At 45.5% G+C, this 26,728-nt stretch overlaps 1 protein-coding gene across 2 annotated transcripts in view; it reads left to right on the top strand.

Annotated features, from left to right (window-relative positions):
* LOC137635552 (delta(3,5)-Delta(2,4)-dienoyl-CoA isomerase, mitochondrial-like) overlaps window positions 1-26,728 on the top strand; it is a 125,078-nt gene that overhangs the window by 85,911 nt on the left and 12,439 nt on the right. For both annotated transcript variants that reach the window (XM_068368023.1, XM_068368024.1), the window contains 2 exons: window positions 15,344-15,470; window positions 24,695-24,848. In XM_068368023.1, the coding sequence (XP_068224124.1) occupies window positions 15,344-15,470; window positions 24,695-24,848 (281 nt within the window). The remainder of the gene's footprint in view (window positions 1-15,343; window positions 15,471-24,694; window positions 24,849-26,728) is intronic.

Genomic DNA, 26,728 nt, shown 5'->3' with positions numbered 1-26,728 from the left:
ATTGGCTAAAAATATTCTTCATGATTCTGATAGTGCAGAAATAGAAAATGTTACATGTCCCTGCAACAACATTCAGTAATGAAGCATCCACAGTAATAATGAATGCTTAGAAACTCCAAGAGGTTTCAGTTAATTGGTCGTACACGTCAACAATGCTAATCAAAGATGGGTAATTGTTTAGTTCCTTGGGCCCCACTGTGAGCAGGGAGCAGCAGGGAGCAACCGTAATCCTGTATCAAAAAAATGATTAGTTAATTGATGATCAGACGTGCAAATGAGATTTAAATTCTATACAAAATTATTTATATGTAAAATATGATTCCATAGTCAAACTTTTTACAACCTCCTTGGGCTCATTTTAGAAAGTGAGATGACAATCTTTGGTTCCTTCTTCCACTGTGTAGCATTGGTCTGGTACCATGCTTTCTCTGTTGGGAGAGTACTTCAGAGGGAAGGAAGAACTGGTAGTGGTGTATGTGGAGTCCTCTCTCTCCTTGCTAGGGGCAAGGGGTCTCGAACTTCATGGCATTTCATATTCCATTCACCATTACGAAGGATGGAAGATCTCGACGACCTTCGTTCCAGAGTTCATAGGTAAGACACAAAACTCAGCAATCCACGACACAAGGTTCGAGTCCTTCTCCATCGCTTTTCTCCTCTCCTAGATGCGACTAGAAGTTGGCATGACCTAATTCTCTTGTCTTGTGAGGGCCTTACCTCAAGTTCACTTTGGACTAAAGCAGAAAACATTGTGCCTTAGCACTGGTAGGGTGAAAAAGCCGATTTCTAGGAGCACCCTCTCCTCTTGGCTTTGTTAAACCATGAAATGCACATACCCAACCCCGAAGGAAGCCACGAGTGACGCTTCAAACGCGCGACCCCACAAAGTCAAGTATCGGCTCTACCCTCGCCCTCAAGAAGAATCTGTCTGTGGTACAAGTACTGGAGGCAGGAGTCTGGAATCGCCTCACAACCTTCGCCGCCCACTTCCTGGACGCATCCTCCTTAGTACCTTTGACAGATGCTCAGCAGGTTGTGCAATAAAGTCCAAGTATGAAAGGTAAGAATATCTGGCCCTTTCTTCCTTCCTTCTCCTCTCTAGGGGTTCTAGCAGTCGCTCTGTTATGGTGTTGGACCAGACGATCTATGTAGTTAGGCTACTCAATACAATACATTTTCCTTACATTGGTTTCATTGAATTATTTCAACCATTCTTCTTTATAAGGGGAAGGATTGAGAGATAGTGTGCTTTTCCGCTTCATTCCGACACTCAGTCCCAAAGGATTTAGATTCTCCTAACAGCGTCAATGACCTTAGATGTCAGCATGCCAGAAAACCTCAAATCAATCAATCAATCTCTTAACACCTCCAACATATCTATGCTCAGTTAGTTTTGGGGATTGAATAGGAGTCATGACTTTCACTCCTTTTACAGGACCAAAGTACATTGACAATTCCCGGTTCAGTAAAACCAGTCAGTTTGATCAGGTAGGGGCTTCCACGCCTCCCAAGGATACGTATCGAAGAAAAGGTCAGGGGTTTGTATGACGTATGGGAATAAATCACAAACTTTTAATCACTTGGGACTTTCAAGTTGCGACACCTACTGCCTGATCCACCCCGCTAGTCCTAGTTAAAGCTGTGTTTATCATCTCTGAAGCTTAATCATATTAAAGGTCTCAGGTTTGTATGAATATTTAGAGATTTTTAACATTTTGAGAAAAGAAAACAAACATATTTCTATTTGACTCAAATGTTGTGTTGGAAAATTGGATAAAACTAGCTGGTCTCACCAGGTAAATTTGTAAACTATTGGTATCTCTTGGTATTCTTTAGATTTTCATCATACTGTAGTTGCATACACACACACACACACACACACACATATATATATATATATATATATATATATATATATATATATATATATATATATACAGTATATTTAGATTTTTCAATATTAATCTTACCCGATGATCATGTAGCTGTCAACTCTGTTGCCCGACAGAAATCTACGGTCGGGATACGCCAGCGATCGCTATACAGGTGGGGGTGTACACAACAGCGCCATCTGTGGTCAGGTACTCCAGTACTTCTTGTCAACAAGACCTCAATTTTTCCTCTGTCGTGCCACCGGCAAGACCTACTTGGATACGCTGTTGATTCTGGAGTTATTGTTCACGATTTGGTGATGTATTTGCTCTAGAGTTTAGCCTTCGCTATTCAGGAAGCTTTATCATTAGCTTAGCAAGCTTTTGGAATTAATTTGATTTAATTATGGTGACGAAGAGAGTATGGACTCTCTTTCACTTTTAAATGGCCGACCCTTCCCTTAGACGGAAGTGTTGGTGTCGAAGAGAGTATAGACTCTCTTTCACTTTTTATGACCGACCCTTCCCTTAGACGGAAGTGTGTTTATGTTTTTGGTAATTTTGCTTAACAAAGTTATAGATTTAGTTTATATCTCTCCGCCATTTATAGGCCTCTTCGATTAACTTTCCATTTATTATAAACTTATAAAACTTAAATTTTATGTTTGTTTATATGCGACCTTTCCTAATAGTAGGCGGTCCTTACTTGGAACCGAAGTTAATTAACATTGAGCTCGTCATATCGTTTTTCCTGTTAAGAATTTATGCTATTTTAATTTTTAATTTTATGTTTTTGAAAGAATTTCTTTGATAAGTCTCGTACTGTTTTCAAAGTTGAACTAACGTTTTGTTTAGTCTCCGCAGTTGTTGACGTTCAGAACGTTCAACTTGCGCTCTATCGTTACGATAGAGAGAGAGTATTCACGGTTTCACGTTGCAGTAAGAGTAAACCGATTCTAGCGTTTCGTTCATTCTTTCTTAGCTTAAATGGTTTTTATTCTAATAAAGGAGCCTTTTATTTGGGAAACCTTTCAGTTTTTTTCCTTTAACAAATAATATGTTTTAACGATATATATAATTGGGCTCATCTCTCAGGTTCTAAGTCAAGAGAGAGAGAGAGAGAGATAGAGACGGAGAGAGAGAGAGGAGGATAAACGTTTCGTTCAAGCGGGTAACGTTGTTATCGTTTTTGCTCTTCTCCCTAGTCTCTTTAGGGGAAGAAGGTAAAACGTTTCTAGAGTTTTATTCTTGTTCCCAGGCTTTATGCGGTGAGAGATTTTAAACGTAGTTTATTTGATCTAGTGTTTAGTCTCTTTTCCAGCCACTGAATTCTTTATCTTTCATTATGTTTTTCTGTTACATTGTAATACTGTTTTCGCAATTACTACCTTTTAATGAAGGATAGGATTGCGTGTTTCAGGTACAAACCACTTAAAGTTTCGAGTTCAGTGAAATAAGTGCAAACAGAAAATCAAAAGTGATAAAGTGATATGCGCAAAGTGTTACAGTGTTGCGTTCGAGGGTTCGTCTGTTCGTGCCAGTGGTTCACCTAGTCTGGGACCTCTTACAAGCTCCCAAGCCCGGGGGAGAAGTAATGTCGAAGGACTTATGGGTTCCTCAGGCCTTGATCGACGAACAGACGTTTCCCTCTGTGGTTTCGGGTGTATCTACACACGTCGCCGACGTGATCACCCCACCCACACAAAGACGAGAGAGCCCATTTATTCCTCGTCTGCGGAAGAGGTTTCTCGCAGAAACCATGGACCAAATCTTGCAGCTTTTAAGTGCAAGTCGGTCCCTTCCGCGCAAGTCCAACGGCCTAGGTGTAGCCACTGGGTCAGTTCGGACTCGCTGCAGTACGACAACTGCACACCTCCTAAGAGAGGCTAGGTGGTACCGCAACAGGCAGTAACTCCGTCTGTTGCCGCACCAGCTGTTTTAGACCCTCAGTCACAACGGACAGTAGCTCCGTTTGTTGTTGTCTTTCATAGACCTTAGTGGTCCATGCTGCAGACTTTACAGTCTCAGCTTGCTCCTTCATACAGGAGTATCATGCTGGAAGGTTGACAATGCAGCCTGTTTACCTACAACCCGCCGAGGTTGTGCGCTCAGCAGATACTGCGGCTGCCTGCTCCCACACCACACCTGTGGCAGTCCTCACTGCCAGACGCATGTTCTTGCTGCACCATCTGCTAACATGCGTGAGCTGCCGCATCAGGAGTTGCCGGGTTCCAGCACTATGCGGCAACCTCCTCAACCCATGAGGCAGGAGCCTCATGCTATGCGACAACCTCCTCAACCCCTGAGGCAGGAGCCTCAGGCTATGCGGCAACCTCCTCAACCCTTGAGGCAGGAGCCTCATGCTATGCAGCAACCTCCTCAACCCTTGAGGCAGGAGCCTCATGCTATGAGGCATCCTCCTCAACCCATGCAGCACGAGCCTCATACCATGCAGCAGCCGCATTCTAGGCAGCATGAGCCTCATCCCATGCAGCATGAGCCTCATTCCATGCAGCATGAGCCTCATCCCATACAGCATGAGCCGCATACCATGCAGCATGAGCCGCATACCATGCAGCATGAGCCGCATGCCTTACCTCATGCTCTGCATACAGCATGCTCTGCATACCATACCGCATGCTCCTCAACCCACCGCAGCCCCTCCCACGCACCAGCACTCTGCTTTTGTTGTTGCCAGCTCCCACACTCCGACTGCGGAGAAGGTTGACGATGCACCCGTGGGCCTACACCTCCCACGGTTGTGCGCCCGGCATGGCTTCATGCTCTCACACTCTTGTTGTGAGAGCTCCTCCACCCATGCACAGTCAACCCTGCCAGATGTTTGATGACTCCCACACACAGAGCACTCCGTTGCCGTGCGGGAGCTACCACAAGCTGCCGTGTTTTGACACGGTGTGTCAGCCTCCGCAACACACTGTGGTTACCGCCACTCGCCAGCAGCAAACTAGTCAGGCAGGATTTGAGGCTTACCCTCACTGAGAGAACTTAGCTTTTCTCGGATATGGTTCCTGTAGATGAGAAAGTGCTGTTCTCCCTCCTTCTGATATTCCCTTGAGGACTCTGTCATTTGGAGAGGAGCCTTAAGCTGCTTAGCCTCCTATGGACTTTTATTTAAGCATAACATGCTTCCAGGGAGGGTAAATGGTTCCGCTTCAGTCGCTAACCCCGTCTGTTGCCACACCTGCTCCCATAGACCTTGAGCTTTGTTGCAAGACATGCAGTCCAAGCTTAGTCCTTGATAGAGGATTTCTTTTTACGGAGTCAGTGTGTCACTGGGAAGATGTTCAACAACCAGCAGAGGTGACTTGTTGTGACGCGGTGCGGCAACCTCAGCAACCCGATAAAGAGTTGTCTGTACTACCCAGACAATCTAGACAGTTTCGGGTTGTCGCTGTACTTCCTCGCTTCCCCATGGTTGACAGTTCACAGACTGTGCAGCAGTACCATGATCTTGTGTCCGGCTCCATCAGACGACTGGCTTTTAAGAGCTCCCACAAGTCGTCGCTGTCTGGAGAATCTCAGATGGACTATGGATCTGACCAAGGAACTGGGCCTCCTGGTCAATTTAGAGAAGTCCCAGCTCGTCCCATCCCAGACCTTTGTCTACCTGGGTATGGAGATTCAGAGTCGAGTTTTTTTTTTCGGGCTTTTCCGTCGGCCCCAAGGATCAACCAAGCCCTAGAATGCATCCAGAGCATGCTGAGAAGGAATCGATGCTCAGTCAGGCAGTGGATGAGTCTAACAGGGACACTTTCATCGCTGGCCCTGTTCATCGAGTTAGGGAGACTCCACCTCCGCCCCCTTCAGTATCATCTAGCTGCTCACTGGATAAAGGACATGACGCTAGAGACGGTCTCAGTTCCTGTTTCCGAAGAGATGAGGTCTACTCTAACGTGGTGGAAGAACAGCTTTCTTCTCAAGGAAGGTCTACCTTTGGCTGTTCAGAACCCCGACCGCCGTCTCTTCTCGGACGCATCAGACACGGGCTGGGGTGCGACATTGGACGGACAGGAATGCTCGGGAACATGGAATCAGGAGCAAAGGACACTTCACATCAATTGCAAGGAGTTGTTGGCGGTTCATCTGGCCTTGATAAACATCAAGTCCCTCCAGCTAAACAAGGTGGTGGAGGTGGACTCCGACAACACCGCAGCCTTGGCTTACATCTCCAAGCAGGGAGGGACTCATTCGAGGAAGTTGTTCTAGATCGCAAGGGACCTCCTCATCTGGTCAAAAGATCGAAAGCTCACGCTGGGAACGAGGTTCATTCAGGGCGATATGAATGTCATGGCAGATCGCCTCAGCCGGAAGGGTCAGGTCATCCCCACAGAGTGGACCCTTCACAAGAATGTTTGCAGCAGACTTTGGGCCCTGTGGGGTCTGCCAACCATAGATCTGTTCGCTACCTCGATGACCTAGAGGCTCCCGTTGTATTGTTCTCCGATTCCAGACCCAGCAGCAGTTCACGTGGATGCTTTTCTGCTGGATTGGTCCCATCTCGACCTGTATGCATTCCCGCCGTTCAAGATTGTCAACAGGGTACTTCAGAAGTTCGCCTCTCACAAAGGGACACGGCTGACGTTGGTTGCTCCCCTCTAGCCCGCGAGAGAATGGTTCACAGAGGTACTGCAATGGCTGGTCGACATTCCCAGGATTCTTCCTCTAAGAGTGGACCTTCTACGTCAACCTCACGTAAAGAAGGTACACCCAAACCTCCACGCTCTTCGTCTGACTGCCTTCAGACTATTGAAAGACTCTCAAGAGCTAGAGGCTTTTCGAAGGAGGCAGCCAGAGTGATTGCCAGAGCAAGGAGGACTTCCACTCTCAGAGTCTATCAGTCTAAATGGGAAGTCTTCCGAAGCTGGTGCAAGGCCAATGCAGTTTCCTCAACCAGTACCACTGTAAGCCAGATTGCTGACTTCCTGTTACATCTAAGGAACGTAAGATCCCTTTCAGCTCCTACGATCAAGGGTTACAGAAGTATGTTGGCAGCGGTTTTCCGCCACAGAGGCTTGGATCTTTCCACCAACAAAGATCTACAGGACCTCCTTAGGTCTTTTGAGACCTCAAAGGAACGTCGGTTGTCCACTCCAGGCTGGAATCTAGACGTGGTCCTAAGGTTCCTTATGTCATCAAGATTTGAACCTCTCCAATCAGCCTCTTTTAAGGACCTCACATTAAAAACTCTTTTCCTCGTGTGCTTGGCAACAGCTAAAAGAGTAAGTGAGATCCACGCCTTCAGCAGGAACATAGTTTTCACATCTGAAACGGCTACATGTTCCTTGCAGCTCGGTTTTTTGCTAAAAACGAGCTTCCTTCACGTCCTTGGCCTAAGTCGTTCGAGATCCCAAGCCTGTCCAACTTGGTGGGGAACGAACTGGAGAGAGTACTTTGCCCAGTTAGAGCTCTTAGGTACTATCTAAAAAGGTCAAAACCTTTACGAGGACAATCAGAAGCCTTATGGTGTGCTATCAAGAAGCCTTCTCTTCCAATGTCTAAGAACTCAGTTTCTTACTACATCAGGCTTCTGATTAGGGAAGCACATTCTCATTTGAAGGAAGAAGACCTTGCTTTGCTGAAGGTAAGGACACATGAAGTGAGAGCTGTGGCTACTTCAGTGGCCTTCAAACAGAACCGTTCTCTGCAGAGTGTTATGGATGCAACCTATTGGAGAAGCAAGTCAGTGTTCGCATCATTCTATCTCAAAGATGTCCAGTCTCTTTACGAGAACTGCTACACCCTGGGACCATTCGTAGCATCGAGTGCAGTAGTAGGTGAGGGCTCACCCACTACATTCCCATAATTCCATAACCTTTTTAACCTTTCTCTTGAATACTTTTTATGGGTTGTACGGTCGGCTAAGAAGCCTTCCGCATCCTTGTTGATTTGGCAGGTGGTCAATTCTTTCTTGAGAAGCGCCGAGGTTAGAGGTTGTGATGAGGTCCTTTAGTATGGGTTGCAGCCCTTTATACTTCAGCCACCTAAGAGTCGTTCAGCATCCTAAGAGGACCGCTACGCTCAGTAAGGAAGACGTACTTATTAAAGGCAGAGTAATGGTTCAAGTCGACTTCCTTACCAGGTACTTATTTATTTTTTATTGTTATTTTGAATAACTAATAAAAATGAAATACGGGATACTTAGCTTCTTTGTTAACATGTATACTGGTCTCCACCCACCACCCTGGGTGTGAATCAGCTACATGATCATCGGGTAAGATTAATATTGAAAAATGTTATTTTTCAATATTAAACTTACCCGATAATCATGTAGCTGTCAACTCCGTTGCCCGACAGAATTCTATGGAGGGATACGCCAGCTATCACAATACTAGAAGGGGGTGTACTTACCAGCGCCACCTGTGGCCAGGTACTCAAGTACTTCTTGTTGACACCTCCTCAATTATTCCTCTGTCGTGCTTCCGGCAAGACGTTCTGGGATACGCTTATGGTCTTCGAGTTTATTCACGGCTTATTGGTGAAGTATTCTCTCAGATTAACGGCTGTCGCTTTACTGGAAACCTTCTTATATTAGCTAGATAGCTTTTATATAGTCCTGATTAACGGTTAACGATTTTTGCTTGTTTTTGGAACCCCCTTTGGCTAACTCTTTGGATTCAAGATGTCTGACATTTCGCAAGCCCCCTCCCATAGACGATGTAGGTCTTGCAATAGGCGTATTCCGAAGGCCTCGGTAGATCCTCACACCGCTTGTTCTGACTGTAGGGACAGGCCCTGTCAGTTAGAAAATCGATGTGAGGAATGCGCCGGACTTTCGGAATTGGAATTTGTCCGTCTTTTGAAATATTCAACTAAGTTAGAGAGAGGTAGAGTTAGGAGGAGTTCTTCTCACTCTTCACTGTTTTCCTCACCTCATGATCCCCTACCTTTTCCTACCCCTGTAGTGGCTACCCCCGAACCTACTGTTTGCCCTCCGCCTGATATGTCAGTTGTTTTGCGTGCTATTCAGGCTTTAGGCGATAAAGTAGAGTCAGTGGTAAGTGACCATAAGTCTCTGATGGCCGAAGTTAAAGAACTGAAGGTCAAGAGTGCAGTGGGTGGAGTTAGTGCCAGTGCTGTGACGAGTGCTAGTGTCAGTGCAGTGCCAAGTGCTAGTGTTAGTGCCAGTGTGGTGCGTGAGGATTTTTCTGTGCGAGCCAGTCGTCCTCCCAGTCCGGGACCTCTTGCAAGCTCCCAAGCCCAGGGGAGAAGCAATGTCGAAGGGCATAAGGGTTCGGCAGGCCTTGTTAGGCGCACAGAATTATCCTCGGTGGTTGCGGGCGTGTCTTCCAAAGACCGTCACTCCCACCTGCAGACGATTGAGCCCGTCTTTATCTCGTCCGCTGATCAACTGTCAGGGAAGAAACGTTGGTCTCAGGTCTCGAGACCGCTTAAACGTAGAGTCCAGTCCGCGAGTGCTCAGCCAGGTTGCAGTCATTGGCTCAGCTCTGACTCGCCTCAGTCATCTGTCGACTGTACTCCGCCCAAGAGGAGTAAGGTTCTGCCACAACAGAGCTCGACTGTTAAGGCTTTACCTCAGTCTACTGTCGTTTCTGCCGATCCCAAGTGGACTCTGCTTCAGTCCATGCAAGCTCAGCTTTCGGACTTGATGCGTGAGTGTCGGGCTGAGAGTGTTGCACCTCCGCCTCCGCCTACACTCCCTCCGCCTGCTCTCGCTCCGCCTGCGCTCGCCCCGCCTGCGCTCGCTCCGCCTGGTCGCAGCACCATCTGCCAGGCGTACGATGTTGAACCACATTCTGAGTTCGCTGTTCCCAGTGGTGTTCAGCCTCAGCCTTCTTTTAGGCAACCTTTACTTTGGGATCAGGAGGATTATTCCACTCTTCCTCCGCCTCCCCTTGCTGCTCCACCAGTGGTGCAATCGGTTGAGGTACAACAACCTCTCCCGTCCATGAGTCAGTCTCCTCAGCTCTCGCTGCAGCGAGCTCAACCCTCCTCAAGGCAAGCTCCTCTACACCCTGGACTTGCGCCTCAGGAGCCTCAGCTTGCGAGAACTTTACCTTGTTCTGCGCAACCTCAACCTCATCATGCTCCGCTCATATCACAGGAACAGGTACTTGCTACTCCGCCTCCGTCCACCGCTCAGCAAGCGCAATCCTTGGGTTCAACCTCTCATGCTAGGAGTCAACCTCCTCCACCCATGCGCCTTCCTTCTGCTTCGTCTGTTGTTCAGCCTTTGCAGTCTGAGCCTCAGGTTTTCCCTCAACAGTTGCTTGAAGAGGAAACCACTGTGATTGTTCCTACCCGTTCTGACTCTGCGGTTCAGCATTCTTGTCCCATCTCTTCGCTACACTCTGGTGATGAGGTGTCGGATGATGAGGAGGCACACCTGGATCCCTCATCAGACGTGGACGAATCCAAGCTTTCTCCACAGTCTATTGATTTTCGTAAGGTCTTGGCTCTACTCAGGGAGATTTACCCAGACCACTTTGTCTCTGCTATTCCCCGCTCTCCGCCATCTGAGTTTTCGCTGGGCGTACAACAAGCTAAGTCCACCTATACTAAGCTTGTCCTAGCTAGATCCTCTAAGAGGGCTTTAAGGATCTTAGGGGAGTGGCTGCAGTCTAAACAACACCTTGGCAAGACTTCCTTCATGTTCCCTCCAACGAAGCTCACTTCGAAAGCGAGCGTTTGGTATGCCACAGGGGAAGCACCAGGCTTGGGAGTACCTGCCTCTGCCCAGGCTGACTTCTCAAGTCTGGTAGACTCGCCTCGGAGAACTGCTATGAGGCGCTCGAAGGTTTGTTGGACCTTCTCAGACCTGGATCACTTACTGAAAGGGATGTTTAGAGCATTTGAAATGTTCAACTTTCTCGACTGGTGCCTGGGGGCCCTCAGCAAGAAAACCTCTCCTGCGGACAAAGATTCTGCCATGCTATTAATGTCCTGCATGGATAAGGCCATTAGAGATGGATCGGGTGAGCTAGCGTCGATGTTTGTATCAGGGGTGTTGAAGAAAAGGGAACAACTGTGTACCTTCCTTTCCGCCAGCATTACACCTTGCCAACGGTCACAACTCCTTTTTGCTCCGCTCTCGAAGTTCCTCTTTCCCGAAGAGCTAGTTAAGGACTTGTCTGCTGCCCTGATACAAAAGGATACGCACGATCTTGTAGCCTCATCGGCTCGTAAGTCTAAGGTTGCTACCTCAGTCCCCAAGACTTATCGCTCCCCAGTGGCTGATACCCCTGCTACGAGGTTCATACCGCCCTTTCGTGGTAGAGCCCCCAGCCGAGGAAGCTCCCGTCCAGACTCTCACAGGAGCAAGTCTAGGAAAGGATCCAGGACAGCTAAAGGAAAAAACTGACTCTCCGCATCTCCAGACAACAGTAGGAGCCAGACTCAAGATCTTCTGGCGAGCCTGGGAGAAGAGAGGTGCAGACGCCCAGTCTGTCAGTTGGCTGAGGAACGGTTACAGGATTCCATTCTGCCTCAAACCACCTCTGACCACATCGCCCATCAACCTCTCTCCCAACTACAAAGAAGAGGACAAGAGGCTAGCATTGCACCAGGAGGTGTCGCTACTTGTGCAGAAGAAGGCAGTGGTTATAGTCCGGGACCATCAATCCCCGGGCTTCTACAACCGTCTCTTTCTTGTGGCCAAGAAGACAGGAGGTTGGAGACCGGTGCTGGACGTCAGCGCTCTCAACGAGTATGTCACCAAGCAGACGTTCACGATGGAGACGACCAAGTCGGTCTTAGCAGCGGTCAGACAGGAGGACTGGATGGTCTCGTTGGACTTGAAAGATGCATACTTTCACGTTCCTATTCATCCAGACTCCCAACCTTTCCTGAGATTCGTTTTCGGAAAGGTTGTCTATCAATTCCAAGCCCTGTGTTTTGGCCTAAGCACAGCTCCTATGGTCTTTACTCATCTGATGAGGAATGTAGCAAAATTCCTACACTTGTCGAACATCAGAGCCTCCCTCTACCTAGACGACTGGCTGTTGAGAGCCTCCACGAGTCGTCGTTGTCTGGAGAATCTCAATTGGACTTTAGACTTAATCAGAGACCTAGGTCTATTAGTCAATATAGAGAAGTCTCAACTCATTCCCTCCCAATCCATTGTGTACCTGGGAATGGAGATTCGGAGTCAGGATTTTCGGGCTTTTCCATCGGCCCCCAGGATAAGCCAAGCCCTAGAGTGCATCATGAGCATGCTGAAGAGGAGCAGTTGCTCAGTGAGACAGTGGATGAGTCTCACAGGGACCCTCTCATCACTGGCCCTGTTTGTCGAGCTAGGGAGACTCCACCTCCGCCCTCTTCAATTCCATCTTGCAGCTCATTGGGACAAGGGTTCGACTCTCGAAGCAGTCTCTATCCCTATCAACCAAGAGATGAAGACCACTCTCCTGTGGTGGAAGCACAACCTCCTTCTCAAGGAGGGTCTATCATTGGCCATTCAGACCCCCAATCTTCATCTCTTCTCAGATGCATCGGACTCGGGCTGGGGTGCAACCTTGGACGGACGGGAATGCTCGGGAACGTGGAACGAGGAACAAGGACTACTCCACATCAACTGCAAGGAGCTGCTAGCAGTTCATCTAGCCCTGTTGAACTTCAAGTCCCTCCTGCTAGGCAAAGTGGTGGAGGTGAACTCAGACAATACCACAGCCTTGGCTTACATCTCCAAGCAAGGAGGGACCCATTCGAGGATCCTATACGAGATCGCAAGGGACCTCCTCATTTGGTCAAGAGGTCTAAACCTCACTCTGGTCACGAGGTTCATTCAGGGCGATATGAACGTCTCAGCAGATCGCCTAAGCAGAAGGAATCAGGTCATTCCCACGGAATGGACCCTCCACAAGAGTGTGTGCAACAGACTTTGGACCTTGTGGGGTCAACCTACCATAGATCTCTTTGCCACCTCCATAACCAAGAGACTTCCGCTGTATTGTTCCCCTGTTCCAGACCCTGCAGCAGTTCATGTGGATGCTTTTCTACTGAACTGGTCCCATCTCGACCTGTACGCATTCCCTCCGTTCAAGATAATAAACAAAGTTCTGCAGAAATTCGTCTCGCACGAAGGGACACGGCTGACGCTGGTTGCTCCCCTTTGGCCTGCAAGAGAATGGTTCACAGAGGTACTTCAATGGCTAGTCGACTTCCCCAGGACTCTACCTCTAAGAGTGGACCTTCTACGTCAACCTCACGTAGACAGGTTGCACCCAAACCTCCACGCTCTTCGGCTGACTGCCTTCAGACTGTCGAAAGATTCGCTAGAGCTAGAGGCTTTTCGAAGGAGGCAGCCAGTGCGATTGCCAGAGCAAGAAGGATTTCCACTCGTAGAGTCTACCAGTCTAAGTGGGAGGTCTTCCGAAGCTGGTGTAGAGCCAATTCCATATCCTCTACCAATACCTCTGTGACCCAAATAGCTGACTTCCTTCTACATCTTAGGAATGAGAGATCCCTTTCAGCACCTACGATTAAAGGATATAGGAGTATGTTGGCTTCAGTTCTCCGCCACAGAGGTTTGGACCTGTCTTCCAACAAGGACCTTCAAGACATTCTTAAGTCTTTTGAGACGTCTAAAGAACGTCGTCTTTCCACTCCAGGCTGGAATCTAGACGTAGTCTTAAGGTTCCTTATGTCATCTAGGTTCGAACCTCTCCAGTCAGCTTCCTTCAAGGACCTTACCCTCAAGACTCTTTTTCTCGTTTGCCTTGCAACAGCTAAGAGAGTCAGTGAGGTTCATGCCTTCAGCAAGAACATTGGTTTCACAACCGAGTCTGCAACATGTTCTTTTCAGCTTGGATTCCTAGCAAAGAACGAGCTTCCTTCACGTCCTTGGCCTAGATCGTTCGAAATACCTAGCCTCTCCAACATGGTAGGTAACGAACTAGAGAGAGTTCTTTGCCCTGTCAGAGCTCTCAAATATTATCTTAAGAGGTCTAAACCTATTCGAGGACAGTCAGAAGCCTTATGGTGTGCCATCAAGAAACCCTCGAGACCCATGTCCAAGAATGGGCTTTCGTATTATATAAGGCTTCTGATCAGAGAAGCACATTCTCACTTAAAGGAGGAAGACCTTGCATTGCTGAAGGTAAGGACCCACGAAGTAAGAGCCGTAGCTACTTCGATGGCCTTTAATAAAAACCGTTCTCTGCAGAGCATAATGGATGCAACCTATTGGAGGAGCAAGTCAGTGTTTGCATCATTTTATCTGAAAGATGTCCAGTCTCTTTACGAGAACTGCTACACCCTGGGACCATTCGTAGCAGCGAGTGCAGTAGTAGGTGAGGGCTCAGCCACTACATTCCCTTAATCCCATAACCTTTTTTAACCTTTCTCTTGAATACTTTTATTGTTGTTTTTATGGTTGTTACGGTAGGCTAAGAAGCCTTCCGCATCCTTGGATTTGGCGGGTGGTCTATTCATTCTTGAGAAGCGCCTGGGTTAAAGGTTTGGTAGAGGTCCTTTAGTAGGGGTTGCAACCCCGTGTACTTTGGCACCTTTGGGTTGATTCAGCCTCCAAGAGGAACGCTGCGCTCAGTAAGGAAGACGAACTTTAAATAAGAGGCAGAGTAACGGTTCTATTCGACTTCCTTACCAGGTACTTATTATTTCATTGTTATTTGAGATAACTGTTATATGAAATATGGGATACTTAGCTATCCTTTAATCTTGTACACTGGTTTTCACCCACCTCCCTGGGTGTGAATCAGCTACATGATTATCGGGTAAGTTTAATATTGAAAAATGTTATTTTTATTAGTAAAATAAATTTTTGAATATACTTACCCGATAATCATGATTTAATCAACCCTCCCTTCCTCCCCAGAGAGAACCAGTGGACCGAGGAATAATTGAGGAGGTGTCAACAAGAAGTACTTGAGTACCTGGCCACAGGTGGCGCTGGTAAGTACACCCCCTTCTAGTATTGTGATAGCTGGCGTATCCCTCCATAGAATTCTGTCGGGCAACGGAGTTGACAGCTACATGATTATCGGGTAAGTATATTCAAAAATTTATTTTACTAATAAAAATAACATTTTTATTACTAAAATAAATTTTTGAATATACTTACCCGATGATCATGATTTAAATGACCCGCCCTTCCTCCCCATAGAGAACCAGTGGACCGAGGAGAAAATTGAGGTCTTGTTGACAAGAAGTACTGGAGTACCTGACCACAGATGGCGCTGTTGTGTACACCCCCACCTGTATAGCGATCGCTGGCGTATCCCGACCGTAGATTTCTGTCGGGCAACAGAGTTGACAGCTACATGATCATCGGGTAAGTATATTCAAAAATTTATTTTAGTAATAAAAATAACATTTCACACATTTACTTATATAGGATATACTTACCATAACTAATCCCATTAAGGTTCAGGAACCAGTGATGTCAAACCCTTTTTTTTGTATGAAAACGTTTTCCATTTTTCATATTCCTCGACTTACGTATTGATATTAAACGAAACCTTGCATTTCCCCAGTGCCCGAAGCCTGTGATAGCTGCCATTCACAATGCGTGCGTTGGAGGTGGGGTGGACCTCATCTGCTCGGTTGATATACGTTACTGCACGTCGGATGCCTGGTTCCAAGTGAAGGAGGTTGATATTGGTGAGGAACTCTCTCTCTCTCTCTCTCTCTCTCTCTCTCTCTCTCTCTCTCTCTCTCTCTCTCTCTCTCTCTCTCTCTCTCTCTCTTTCTTTCTTTCTTTTACAGATATATGGGTGTTCCATCCCTCTTGTTTATTTTTGAATACAAAACAAACATTTCACAATTCACTTCCAGCATTATGGAATACTGCCTCATGATCAGTTGTTGTTTATTTTATTTTAATTTGTTACAACACAAAGACAAACTATCGTCCTTCACAGTAGGAAAAGGGATAACAATAAAGCTGGAACACTTCACAAAGGTGTAAACAACCAACAAGGAGGCAGCCGCCTCCTCTCCATCTAGCTGTAACTCCACTTGATTCCAGCCGTCAGAGGGGACAATTGTATTCTCTCTTCATGGAAACTTTTTCTTTTTCAATTTGTTCTTTTGTGTGATTGTCTTCCTCTCTACTTGTCATGCGGACATGCCCGTGGGTGCTGCCCCATACTTGCAGCGCCTTCATGCGTAGCGTAGAAGTAGATCCCCACAGGCTGTGTTGGTCCTGCAGAGGCCACGTATGTTCCAAGGCCATGCAGCGAGTGTAGGGAGTGGCCATCCTCCTAGTGAGTGTTGTTTGGCAGTAAGGAGAAAAAAGTCCAAGAGGGATTCTTCCCCTTCAGGGTCACCCTCAAAGTCGAAAAAGGCCAGGGCGCCCTTTTCATCCTCCAGAACTCCCTATTCGAGTACGAGTGATGGTTGTTTAAGCCTTGGACAAGCATGTCATGCTATTTTCCCTTGCAAAATGGCAGCACCTCCTCCTCTAGGGGACTCACCATCTCTTTACACAGCTGATGCCTCATAGTGCTCTGGCCTTCTCGGGAGATTGTGGACTTCCTTTCAGAGAAGCTCTAGCAGTTCCTGGAGGTGAAATATCACCTGTAGGTCATTGCCCTGGTGATGTCTTCTCCTCAGGAGCAGGCGCCCTCGCATGACCGGCCCATCCCGAGCCTTCTCTTTACCCTCCAGCTTGTCATAAGGTCTCTACTTCAGCAGTAGCTTGGCACCGTACGAGGTCGTCCTCATTGGACCTTCGTAGCTCTTTGGAGCCCTATCACTAGGTTGTTTCTCAGCTTCAGCGTGATCTCTCCTCTAGTAAGAGGTCACCTTCTGCTAGATCTTAGCCTTCCTGAACTTCACTTGTCAGACCTTCTCCATCCTCTAGATCTTCACCCAATAGATCTTCTAGACGTAAAGCATTTTGTGTGGTAAATACAGTTGGAACAGAGACTTCCTCCCACCTAAGAGAATACTTCAACATCAAACCATTGTTCCCTCTCCTTGGGTGGTGTCATAGCCTCTGTATCTTGGTCCTCTACTATCTTGGGGTAGAGATCTCTTACTTGAGGGTACACTCAGGCACACTATTCTATCTTATCACTAATTTTTCTTATTTTTTTATTTTTTATAGTTTAAATATGAAAGATCTATTTTAATGTTGTTGTTGCAGTACCAGCCGAACTCGGTTGATTCCCTTGTCAGGCTGGGAGGAACGTAGAGAGGAGAGGTCCCCTTTTTTATTTCATTTATTTGATGTCGGCTACTCCCCAAAATTGGGGGAAATCCCTTGGTACATGGTATGTTTTTAAAATATTTAAATTATTTAATTTTGATTGTTCATTACTTCTCCTGATGTCTGTTTATTTATTTCCTTCTTTCCTTTCCTCACTGGGCAAATAGCATCTTGTTTTTCCAACTAAGGTTGTAGCTTAGCTTGAATAATAATAATAATAATAATAATAATAAGGATGAGTCTCCTATAGTAAAGGTTGATGGTTTGTATTTGTGTTGGAATGAATGAAAAATTTTTAAGAATAATTTGTATATTTCCAAACTATACAAACCTTCACTAAAACTTTCCCGCCATCACCAACCCCCAGAACAAGTCACGGCTGCAATCCAAGTGAGGTTACAGCGAGCCGCCTCCCTGCCACCGACAGGCTGTTTACACCTCGTTAAAGCTTCAACTGCCTTTTATCAGCTTCGCCATTATCCATTCTCCTATAGTAAAGGACTCGAGTTTATATAGTTAGGAAAAATATAAATCAACTTGTAAATTTTTCATGTTCATATTATTGAACGACCATCACCATCTCTCTCTCTCTCTCTCTCTCTCTCTCTCTCTCTCTCTCTCTCTCTCTCTCTCTCTCTCTCTCTCTCTCTCTCTCTCTCTCTCTCTCTCTCTCTTCTTCTTCTTCCTGCTTTTTTAAATATTTAACTTAGCTAGTGAATATATAATAGCTGCAACTCTGCGGCTCGACAGAAAACACACTCAAGAAACTCGCGAGCGATCGCTATGAAGGTTGCGGGTGTGCCCACCAGCGCCAACTGTCGGCCAAATACCACTCTTGTATGTAAACAAAACCTTCAATTCTTCTCTGTCGACGTTGACGACAAGACGTATCAATACTCGCTGTAGAACCTGGAGTTTTCTCAACATATTTGGTGAAGTACTTCATTTTGGTTTGAGCTTTCGCAGTGCAGGTGTTTTATCTTCATCTTAAATCTTGAACTCGTTTTTGGATAGATTTAATTTTTGATGACAAAGAGAGTATGGACTTTCTTTGACTTTTAAATGGCCGACCCTTCCCTTAGACGGAAGTGTGTTTAGGCTTTTAGCAATTATCTTATCACGTTATAAATTAATTATAGATTTTCCTCTATATATTTTTATATCTCAACCGCCTTTATTAGGCCTCTTCGATTAGCTTTCCATTTATAATAAACATCAAAATAAATTTTAATGATTTGTTTATATGCGACCTTTCCTGAGAGTAGGCGGTCCTAACTTGGAAACCGAAGTTAAACAACGTTGAGCCCTTTCAATCGTAAATAGCTTTTAAAGAGCTAATGATTTAAAACTTATTAAATGAATATTTTTTAATAGATATTTTATGAAAGATTTTCTTTGAATAGTCTTCGTACTGTTTCAAAGATGAACTAACGTTTAGTTTATTTATGCTACGCAGTTTGTGCTCTATCGTTACGATAGAGAGAGAGAGTATCACGGTTTCACTTTGCAGAAAGAGTAAATCGATTCTGACGTTTTGTTCATTCTTCTTTCAAAGCTTAAATGTTTTAAATTCTATTTTAAAGGAACTTTTTAATTGAAAAACCTTTCAGTTTTTTCCTTTGGTCAAATAACCAGTTTTTTTGACGAAACGTAAGTGGGCTCTTCTCTTGGGTGCGAAATCAAGAGAGAGAGAGAGAGATAGAGACGGAGGGAGAGAGAGGAGAGAAAACGTTCCGTTCTTTATCTCGTCCCAAGCGGGTAACGTTGTTCTCGAGTTACTCTCGTCCCTAGTCTCTGTACGGGGAGAAAGGATAAAACGTTTTTAGTTTTTTATTCTCGTCCCAAGGCAATGTACGGTGAGAGATTGAAAACGTAGTTTTGAATGAACTAGTGTTTAGTCTCTTCCCCAGCCACTGAATTTTTTATCTTAAAATATGTTTACTGTTTTTTGCTGGTATTAATGTGCTTGCATTATACGACTGATTTCGCAATTACAACCTTTTGATGAGGGTAGAATTGCGTGCTTCAGGTAGAAATCAGTTTTATTCATACCTGATGTGAATTGTTAAAAGATTCGATTTCAGTGAAATAAGTGCAAAACAGAAAATCGTAGTGATAAAGTGATATTGCGCAAAGTGTTATCAGTGTTGCGACCGAGGGTTCGTCTGTTCGTGCCTGTCGTTCGCCTAGTCCGGGACCTCTTGCAAGCTCCCAAGCCCAGGGGAGAAGTAATGTCGTACGACTTATGGGTTCGAGAGGCCTTGATCAGCGAACAGACGTTCCCTCTATGGTATCGGGTGTATCTTACCAAGATCACCCCTACCATAAGGCGAGAGAGACGATTTTCTCCTCGTCATCCGAAGGCTTTTCGCATAAGAAACCGTGAAACAAGGTTTCGAGGCCCTTTAAGCGAAAGTCAGTCCTTTCAGGACAGGTCCAGCGTCCTGGTTTTAACCATTAGGACAGCTCTGACCCTATGCAGTCATCGGAAGACTGCTTGCCGCCTAACAAAAGCGTAACACAGACTCCGAGAGTCTTTTTGTAGACAAGGTTTTGCGGTCACAGACGTTACCCTCGTCTCTTACCGCAACCATTCCCGTTGATCCTAAATGGGTTGTACGGCAAGACAGGCAGAATAAGCTTGCCTCCCTTATGGAAGACTATTCTGCCGATAAGTCCGTTGAGCCTAGCCGTTTATCTCATCGAGATCCTGGCTTTCAGCCACCCTAACGTTCCTTTGTGCGTCCTGTTGACGTTGGCGTAGCTAAGTCACGTCAGTCAGGTTGTTTAGAACCACACTCGATGCGGTCTCGTGTGGATTTTCAGCCACATTTGGACGTTAGGCCACTTGCTGATGCTCCTGTTGACGTTCAGGACGTTCGCTAACAATCGGAGTTGACTTGTTTTGACGCTGAGCGTCAACCTCCGCATTCTAGAGTTGTTTTGACTGCTCAGTCTAGGCGGTCAAAGCAGTCTCGAGTGGACGCTGTGCGTCCTCACGCACCTGTTGTTGTTGACAGTTCACAGACTGTCAAGCAGTTACATGACGTTGCGTCCTGGTCTCTCGCACCTGTTGTTGTTGACAGTTCACAGACTGTCAAGCAGTTACATGACGTTGCGTCCTGGTCCGCTATTAATGCACCAGTGCGTGTGGACTCTGCTTGTAAAGCATTGCCACCACGGTAGGTCTCTCCCTTGCTTGAGACTCAGCTATTATCGGACAAGGTTCCTTCAGATGAGGAAGTTGCTGTTCCCCCTCCTACTGATATTCCCTTGAGGACTCTGTCAGACGGAGAGGAGCCTAAAGCTGCTTAGCCCTCTATGGACTTTAAATAAATCATGCTGATTTTTAAGGATCTTTGTCCGGATCTTTTTGTAACTGCTGCTCCTCGTTCGCCTAAACGTCAGAGCTTACACTAGGCCTAGCTACTTCGAAGCCGTTGTTTTATAAGCTAGTGCTCTCTCGCTCTCCTAGAGAGCTTTACGTTTGCTAGGCGACTGGTTTATCACCAGGAGGAGTTTGGGGGATACAGCCTTTGCTTTCCCTTCTTTTAAACTGGCTTATAGAGCGAGAGTCTGATATGACACGAGAGAAGTTCTCGGCTTGGGAGTTCCTGCCTCTGCCCAGATAGACTTCTCGAACCTCATAGACTCTCCCTGGCGCCTGGCCATGAGACGCTCCAAGATTTTACAGGTCAACTTCACAGCTGTTTTCGAGCCTTTGAAGTTTTGCTGTACAATTATGTCATGCATAAACAAGGCTTTCAGGGATGGCTCCAATGATCTGACAGCCACGTTCTCTGCAGGAACAAGTCCCTCAGGGATGGCTCCATGATTTGGCAGCCATGTTCACTGCAGGAGTACGTAAGAGGCAAGTGCGCTCAATGTGTTCATTGTCAAGACAAACTTCACGATGAAGTCTACCAGGCTGTCTTGACAGCATTTATGGAAGGCGACTGGATGGTCTCTCTCGACCTTCAGGAGGCATACTTCCACATTCCTATACACCCGGATTCCCAACCGTTTCTGAGGTTTGTTTACAGGAATGTGGGGTACCAGTTTCGAGCCCTGTGCTTTGGCCTCAGTTCTGCGCCTCTCGTGTTTACAAGGCTCATGAGGAATGTGGCAAAATCCCTCCATCTATCGGGGATCCGAGCCTCCCTGTACTTGGACGACTGGCTTCTCAGAGCATCGTCCAGCCTTCGCTGTCTGCAGGATCTACATTGGACGTTGAGTCTGGCCAGGGAGTTGGGACTGGTGGTCAACCTAAAAGTCCCAACTGATCCCATCCCAGATTATTCTATTTTTGGGGATGGAGATTCGCAGTCAAGCCCTGCTCGAAGTCCAACTAATGCTGAAAAGAAAACGTTTATTCAGTCAGGAGTTGGAACAGTCTCGTAGGGACTCTCTCATCCCTGGAGCAGTTTGTCTCACTAGGGAGACTACCCCTTCTGCCTCTCCGGTTCCATCTAGCCTCTCACTGGAACTAGGACAAGACATTAGAGACGGTATCATTCCCAGTCTCCGAACCAATAAAGGCATGCCTGAAATGGTGGGACAGCAATATCAGTCTGAGAGAGGGACTATCCCTAGCAGTCAAGAACCCAAACCACGTGTTGTCCTCAGACGCGTCGGGTTTGGGTTGGGGTGCGACCCTGGACGGTCGGGAATGCTCGGGTCTGTTGACCTCAAGTCAGAAGAGCATGCACATCAACGGCAAGGAGCTATTAGCAGTCCACTTGGCCTTGATGATATTAGAAAGCGTCTTAGAAACTAAGTGGTAGAGGTCAACTCAGACAACACCACAACTTTGGCGTACATCTCCAAGCAAGGAGGCACACACTCCTTCACGCTGCTCGAGATCGCAAGGGACCTTCTCTTATGGTCAAGAATTCGAGGCATCTCCCTGTTGACGAGATTCATCCAGGGGGACTTGAACGTCTTGGCAGACTGTCTCAGTCGGAGGGGTCAGGTGATACCCACGGAATGGACCCTCCACAAGGACGTGGGCAAGAGTCTTTGGGCTACTTGGGGTCAACCCACCATAGACCTCTTTGCCTCCTCGTTGACCAAAAGGTTACCAATCTTTTGCTCTCCAGTCCTAGATACAGAAGCAATCTACATAGACGCGTTTCTACTGGATTGGTCTTTTATGGACTTATATGCATTCCCACCATTCAAGATAGTCAACAAGGTACTGCAGAAGTTCGCCTCTCACAGAGGGACAAGGTTGACGTTGGTTGCTCCCCTCTGGCCCGCGAGAGAGTGGTTCACCGAGGTACTTCAATGGCTGGTAGACTTTCCAAGAAGTCTTCCTCTAAGGGTAGATCTGTTACGTCAGCCCCACGTAAAGAATGTCCATCAAAGCCTCCCCGCTCTTCGTCTGACTTCCTTCAGACTATCGAAAGACTCTCAAGAGCTAGAGGCTTTTCGAAGGAGGCAGTCAGTGCGATTGCAAGAGCTAGGAGAACTTCTACCATTAGAGTATACCAGTCGAAGTGGGAAGTCTTTCGAGACTGGTGCAAGTCAGCATCTGTGTCTTCGTCCAGTACCTCTGTAGCCCAAATCGCAGATTTTCTTTTACATCTGAGAAAGGTTCGCTCCCTTTCAGCTCCCACAATTAAGGGCTACAGGAGCATGTTGGCTTCGGTCTTTCGACATAGAGGCTTAGATCTTTCCAACAATAAAGATCTCCAAGATCTCCTTAAATCTTTCGAGACCTCTAAGGAACGTCGTTTGGCAACTCCTGGATGGAACTTAGACGTGGTCCTAAGGTTCCTCATGTCAGACAGGTTTGAGCCATTACATTCAGCCTCCCTGAAGGATCTCACCCTCAAGACACTTTTCCTAGTGTGCTTGGCTTCGGCTAAAAGGGTCAGTGAACTTCATGCCTTCAGTAAGAACATCGACTTTTCTACAGAAAAAAGCCACTTGTTCACTTCAACTTGGTTTCCTGGCCAAAAATGAACTGCCTTCTCGTCCTTGGCCTAAATCTTTTGATATTCCTTGCTTATCAGAGATCGTAGGCAACGAACTGGAAAGAGTATTATGTCCTGTTAGAGCTCTTAAGTTCGATTTAGCTCGTACTAAGTCATTACGAGGGAAATCTGAGGCATTATGGTGCTCAGTTAAGAAACCTTCATTGCCTATGTCAAAGAATTCTTTGTCATATTTTATCAGATTTTTTTTTAATACGAGAAGCTCATTCTCACTTGAATGAGAAAGACCGATGTTTGCTTAAGGTTAAGACGCACGAAGTTAGAGATATAGCAACCTACGTGGCCTTCAAGCAAAATAAATCTCTGCAAAGTATTATGGACGCGACTTTTTGGAGAAACAAGTCAGTGTTCGCGTCATTTTACTTAAAAGATGTCCAGACTCTTTACGAGGACTGCTACACACTGGGTCCATTCGTTGCAGCGAGTGCAGTAGTGGGTGAGGGTTCTACCAGTACACTTCCCTAATTCCAATATCCTTTTAATCTGTCTCTTGAAATGTTTTTAATATTGTTTTATGGGTTGTTCGGAAGGCTAAGAAGCGTTTCGCATCCTGGTTGATTTGGCGGGTGGTCAAAGTCATTTCTTGAGAGCGCCCAGATTAGGGGTTTGATGAGGTCCTGTTGGTATGGGTTGCAGCCCTTGATACTTCAGCTCCTGGGAGTCTGTCAGCATCCTAAGAGGATCGCTGGGCTCCGTGAGGAAGACAGACTTACAAGGCAGAGTAATCGTCTAAGTCAACTTCCTTACCAGGTACCTATTTATTTTGGTTTTGTTATATTGATAACTGTCAAAATGAAAAAACTCTTAGCTTATACGCTGTAAACATAATTAACTCTGGTCTCTACCCACCTCCTTGGGTGTGAATCAGCTATTATATATTCACCGGCTAAGTTAAATATTTAAAAATGATATTTTAATTATAAAATAAATTTTTGAATATACTTACCCGGTGAATATATAAATTAAATGACCCTCCCTTCCTCCCCAATAGAGACACAGCGGGACGAGAAGAATTGAAGGTTTTGTTTACATACAAGAGTGGTATCTGGCCGACAGTTGGCGCTGGTGGGCACACCCGCAACCTTCATAGCGATCGCTCGCGAGTTTTTTGAGTGTGTTTTCTGTCGAGCCGCAGAGTTGCAGCTATTATATATTCACCGGGTAAGTATATTCAAAAATTTATTTTATAATTAAAATATCCTTTTTTTTATCATCTTATCCATCATTATATCCAGACCATTTCAATTTTCAAGAGTCAAAAGAGTCCTTCTGCAGAATAGTAGTAAGCTAACATTTGAGTAACAAAATGCCATTACAGAAAGTCCTTAACTTACAAACTTAATAGGTTCTAAGAAGGTAGTGGTAAGTCTAATTTATTTAAATCTTTGGTCTGGGGTAGGTTTCACCTTCACCCAACTCACATGCATACGATTTTCAGCTGTAAAAGTCAACAAATGATTTGGTTTCATATTGCAAATGTCCTCTTGCTTACTGCATTAAATTATATAATATCCCTATATTGTTTTATTACAGTACAGTATTTCATTATGAACATGTGATACAGTATCCAATTTTTATGGTTTCAATTGGATCAAGTGTTTGCATTTCTGAATGTTTGTAAGTTTAAGACCTTCTGCCTCAAAGGCATTCTACAGCAAGCTCCCTTCTTCCAGGACTGGCCGCCGACGTGGGAACTTTGCAACGTCTTCCGAAGATCATTGGCAACGAGAGTTTGGTTCGGGAGTTGGCCTTCTCTGCTAGAAAGATATTCGCCAGCGAGGCAGAAAAGTGTGGCCTGGTGTCCCGCATATTCGACAACAAAGAGAGGTTTGTCCGTGGCTCGTCGGCGTATCTGACTACCTACCATTGAATTATTGAGTCAATTATGTCTTCTGTGCATTTAATTACAGATGAAATGTAATTGAAGAACCCTGTTTGCAACTGCACCCTCACAAGCTGAAGGCTTTACCTGCCTCGCTTGCTCACCAGTAGCAAAATGTCATATTATTTGTCCTCCAAGTTTGGAAGGTGGGGAAACTACGGGACAGTATAGTGGCATGCTCTGATTCCTTAGCTTATTATATGATCTGGAGCTGAATGGATAGAGCTTTGACTGGCTACTTTAGTTTTCTCAAAGTTTTTCATTTTCAGTTCATTCTCCAGTTTATTTGATACTTATTAAACATTGCTTTGTTCCTCTGCGACATATAAACCCTTGTCCTTTAATTAGGGAGATTGTTTCGGTGCAAGTTGGAATCGTTCGTTGAAGTTGGTTAACGACCAGTTATCTAACCGGCCAGGTGGTGGGCTGGTAAGTTGCGCTCCTTCTCCAGTTAAAGAAGACTCACTTTAGCTTCAGTCGCTGAGGTGTCCAGATGGACAAAACATCTTCCAAAACTTCTAATCCTTTCTCTTTGCAGTATGATGGATGAAAACAAAATGGAAGCAGGGACTTAGTGTTTGGCAGGGGGAAGGGTAGACGCTGCAATTGCTTCGTGTCGAACCCGGTTGTAGATCTTTACTCCCTCTGTGCCTTTTGTAGTAGGCATGCCATTCACAGGCATCCTCGTGTTCTGAATGTCGATTGAAAAAGTATTATAAAGGTAGCATATTAAGAAATATCTCAAATCCTTATGAAAAGATTATTACCTGTTGCCAAGTTCTAAGGGTTGAGTCAGGCATTCCAATGACACTTGGCTGTTCACCAAAGTTCATAGTCTTCGTAATATCTTTTTCTCCACATATAATTACGTGAAAAACATTTCTTCAAGCTTCAGATCAGTGCATAAAACCTGTGTTGGGATCCAAGATGATGGACCTCTCGGTCTAAAGCATTGTTTATTATGCCGATACCAATTTGAATTTTCTCACAGAAAATCTGATCACTTTTCTATTGGTAATGCGTCGGAATCTTTGGTGGGGTTTACTCCCAAGTTCGCAAAGTTCAGTCCAAAATGACGGACGTCGGTTCAAAGCAGCGCTAATTACATTATAGTATGTTGGTACCAATTGGAATTTCCACAAAAAAAGTCTGATCACTTTTCTCTTGGTAAAGCAAAGGAACGTTTACTAGGTTTTACTCTCAAGTCAAATCCAATAACTAGGATCTCTGTGTTTCTTTGTGTCACTTTCTGAGCACTTCAAGATCTTGAAAAACCATTTCATTTCAGGTCAAATGTTTTACAGTACCTTTAATTGAATTGATTTTGAATAGGAAACCATCATTGGAAAATGCCAGAGTAAATGGAGCCCTTTTCATTTGATATCCTTCGAAAGTTGCAGTTTCAAAGTTGATGAATATTAATGCTAAAGCTAACAGGATTTCTGGTACATTATTGCTTTTATATATGAATTGGAGTATAATGGTAAATTACACTAGCTTTCATTAACTTCAGCGTGTGATTTTTTCATTATAATACAACCATCCTATTTACTATCAAAGTTTGTCAATCCCCACACCAGACCATTTAGGAGTCCCTCTGATTCATTTTATATTCCACAGGATTGGAATGCCTTCAGGCAATCCATAGAAATTGCTTCGGAGAAATCTCCTTATGACTAACGCAAAACCCTACGGATAGAATGGTAAGCTTCCACATCACTATAGTTTGTAGTACTGTGTTAGAGAAAAAAATTACATTGAGATCATACGATGATAAAAGGAAATGAATATGTACATAAACAGAAAATTAATTTGTCTTCCTTTG

Source organism: Palaemon carinicauda, unplaced genomic scaffold (genome assembly GCF_036898095.1).
Source record: "Palaemon carinicauda isolate YSFRI2023 unplaced genomic scaffold, ASM3689809v2 scaffold14, whole genome shotgun sequence".
NCBI lineage: Eukaryota > Metazoa > Arthropoda > Malacostraca > Decapoda > Palaemonidae > Palaemon > Palaemon carinicauda.
Note: the sequence above shows the minus strand (reverse complement) of the source record. Positions and strands in the feature narration are given on the sequence as shown.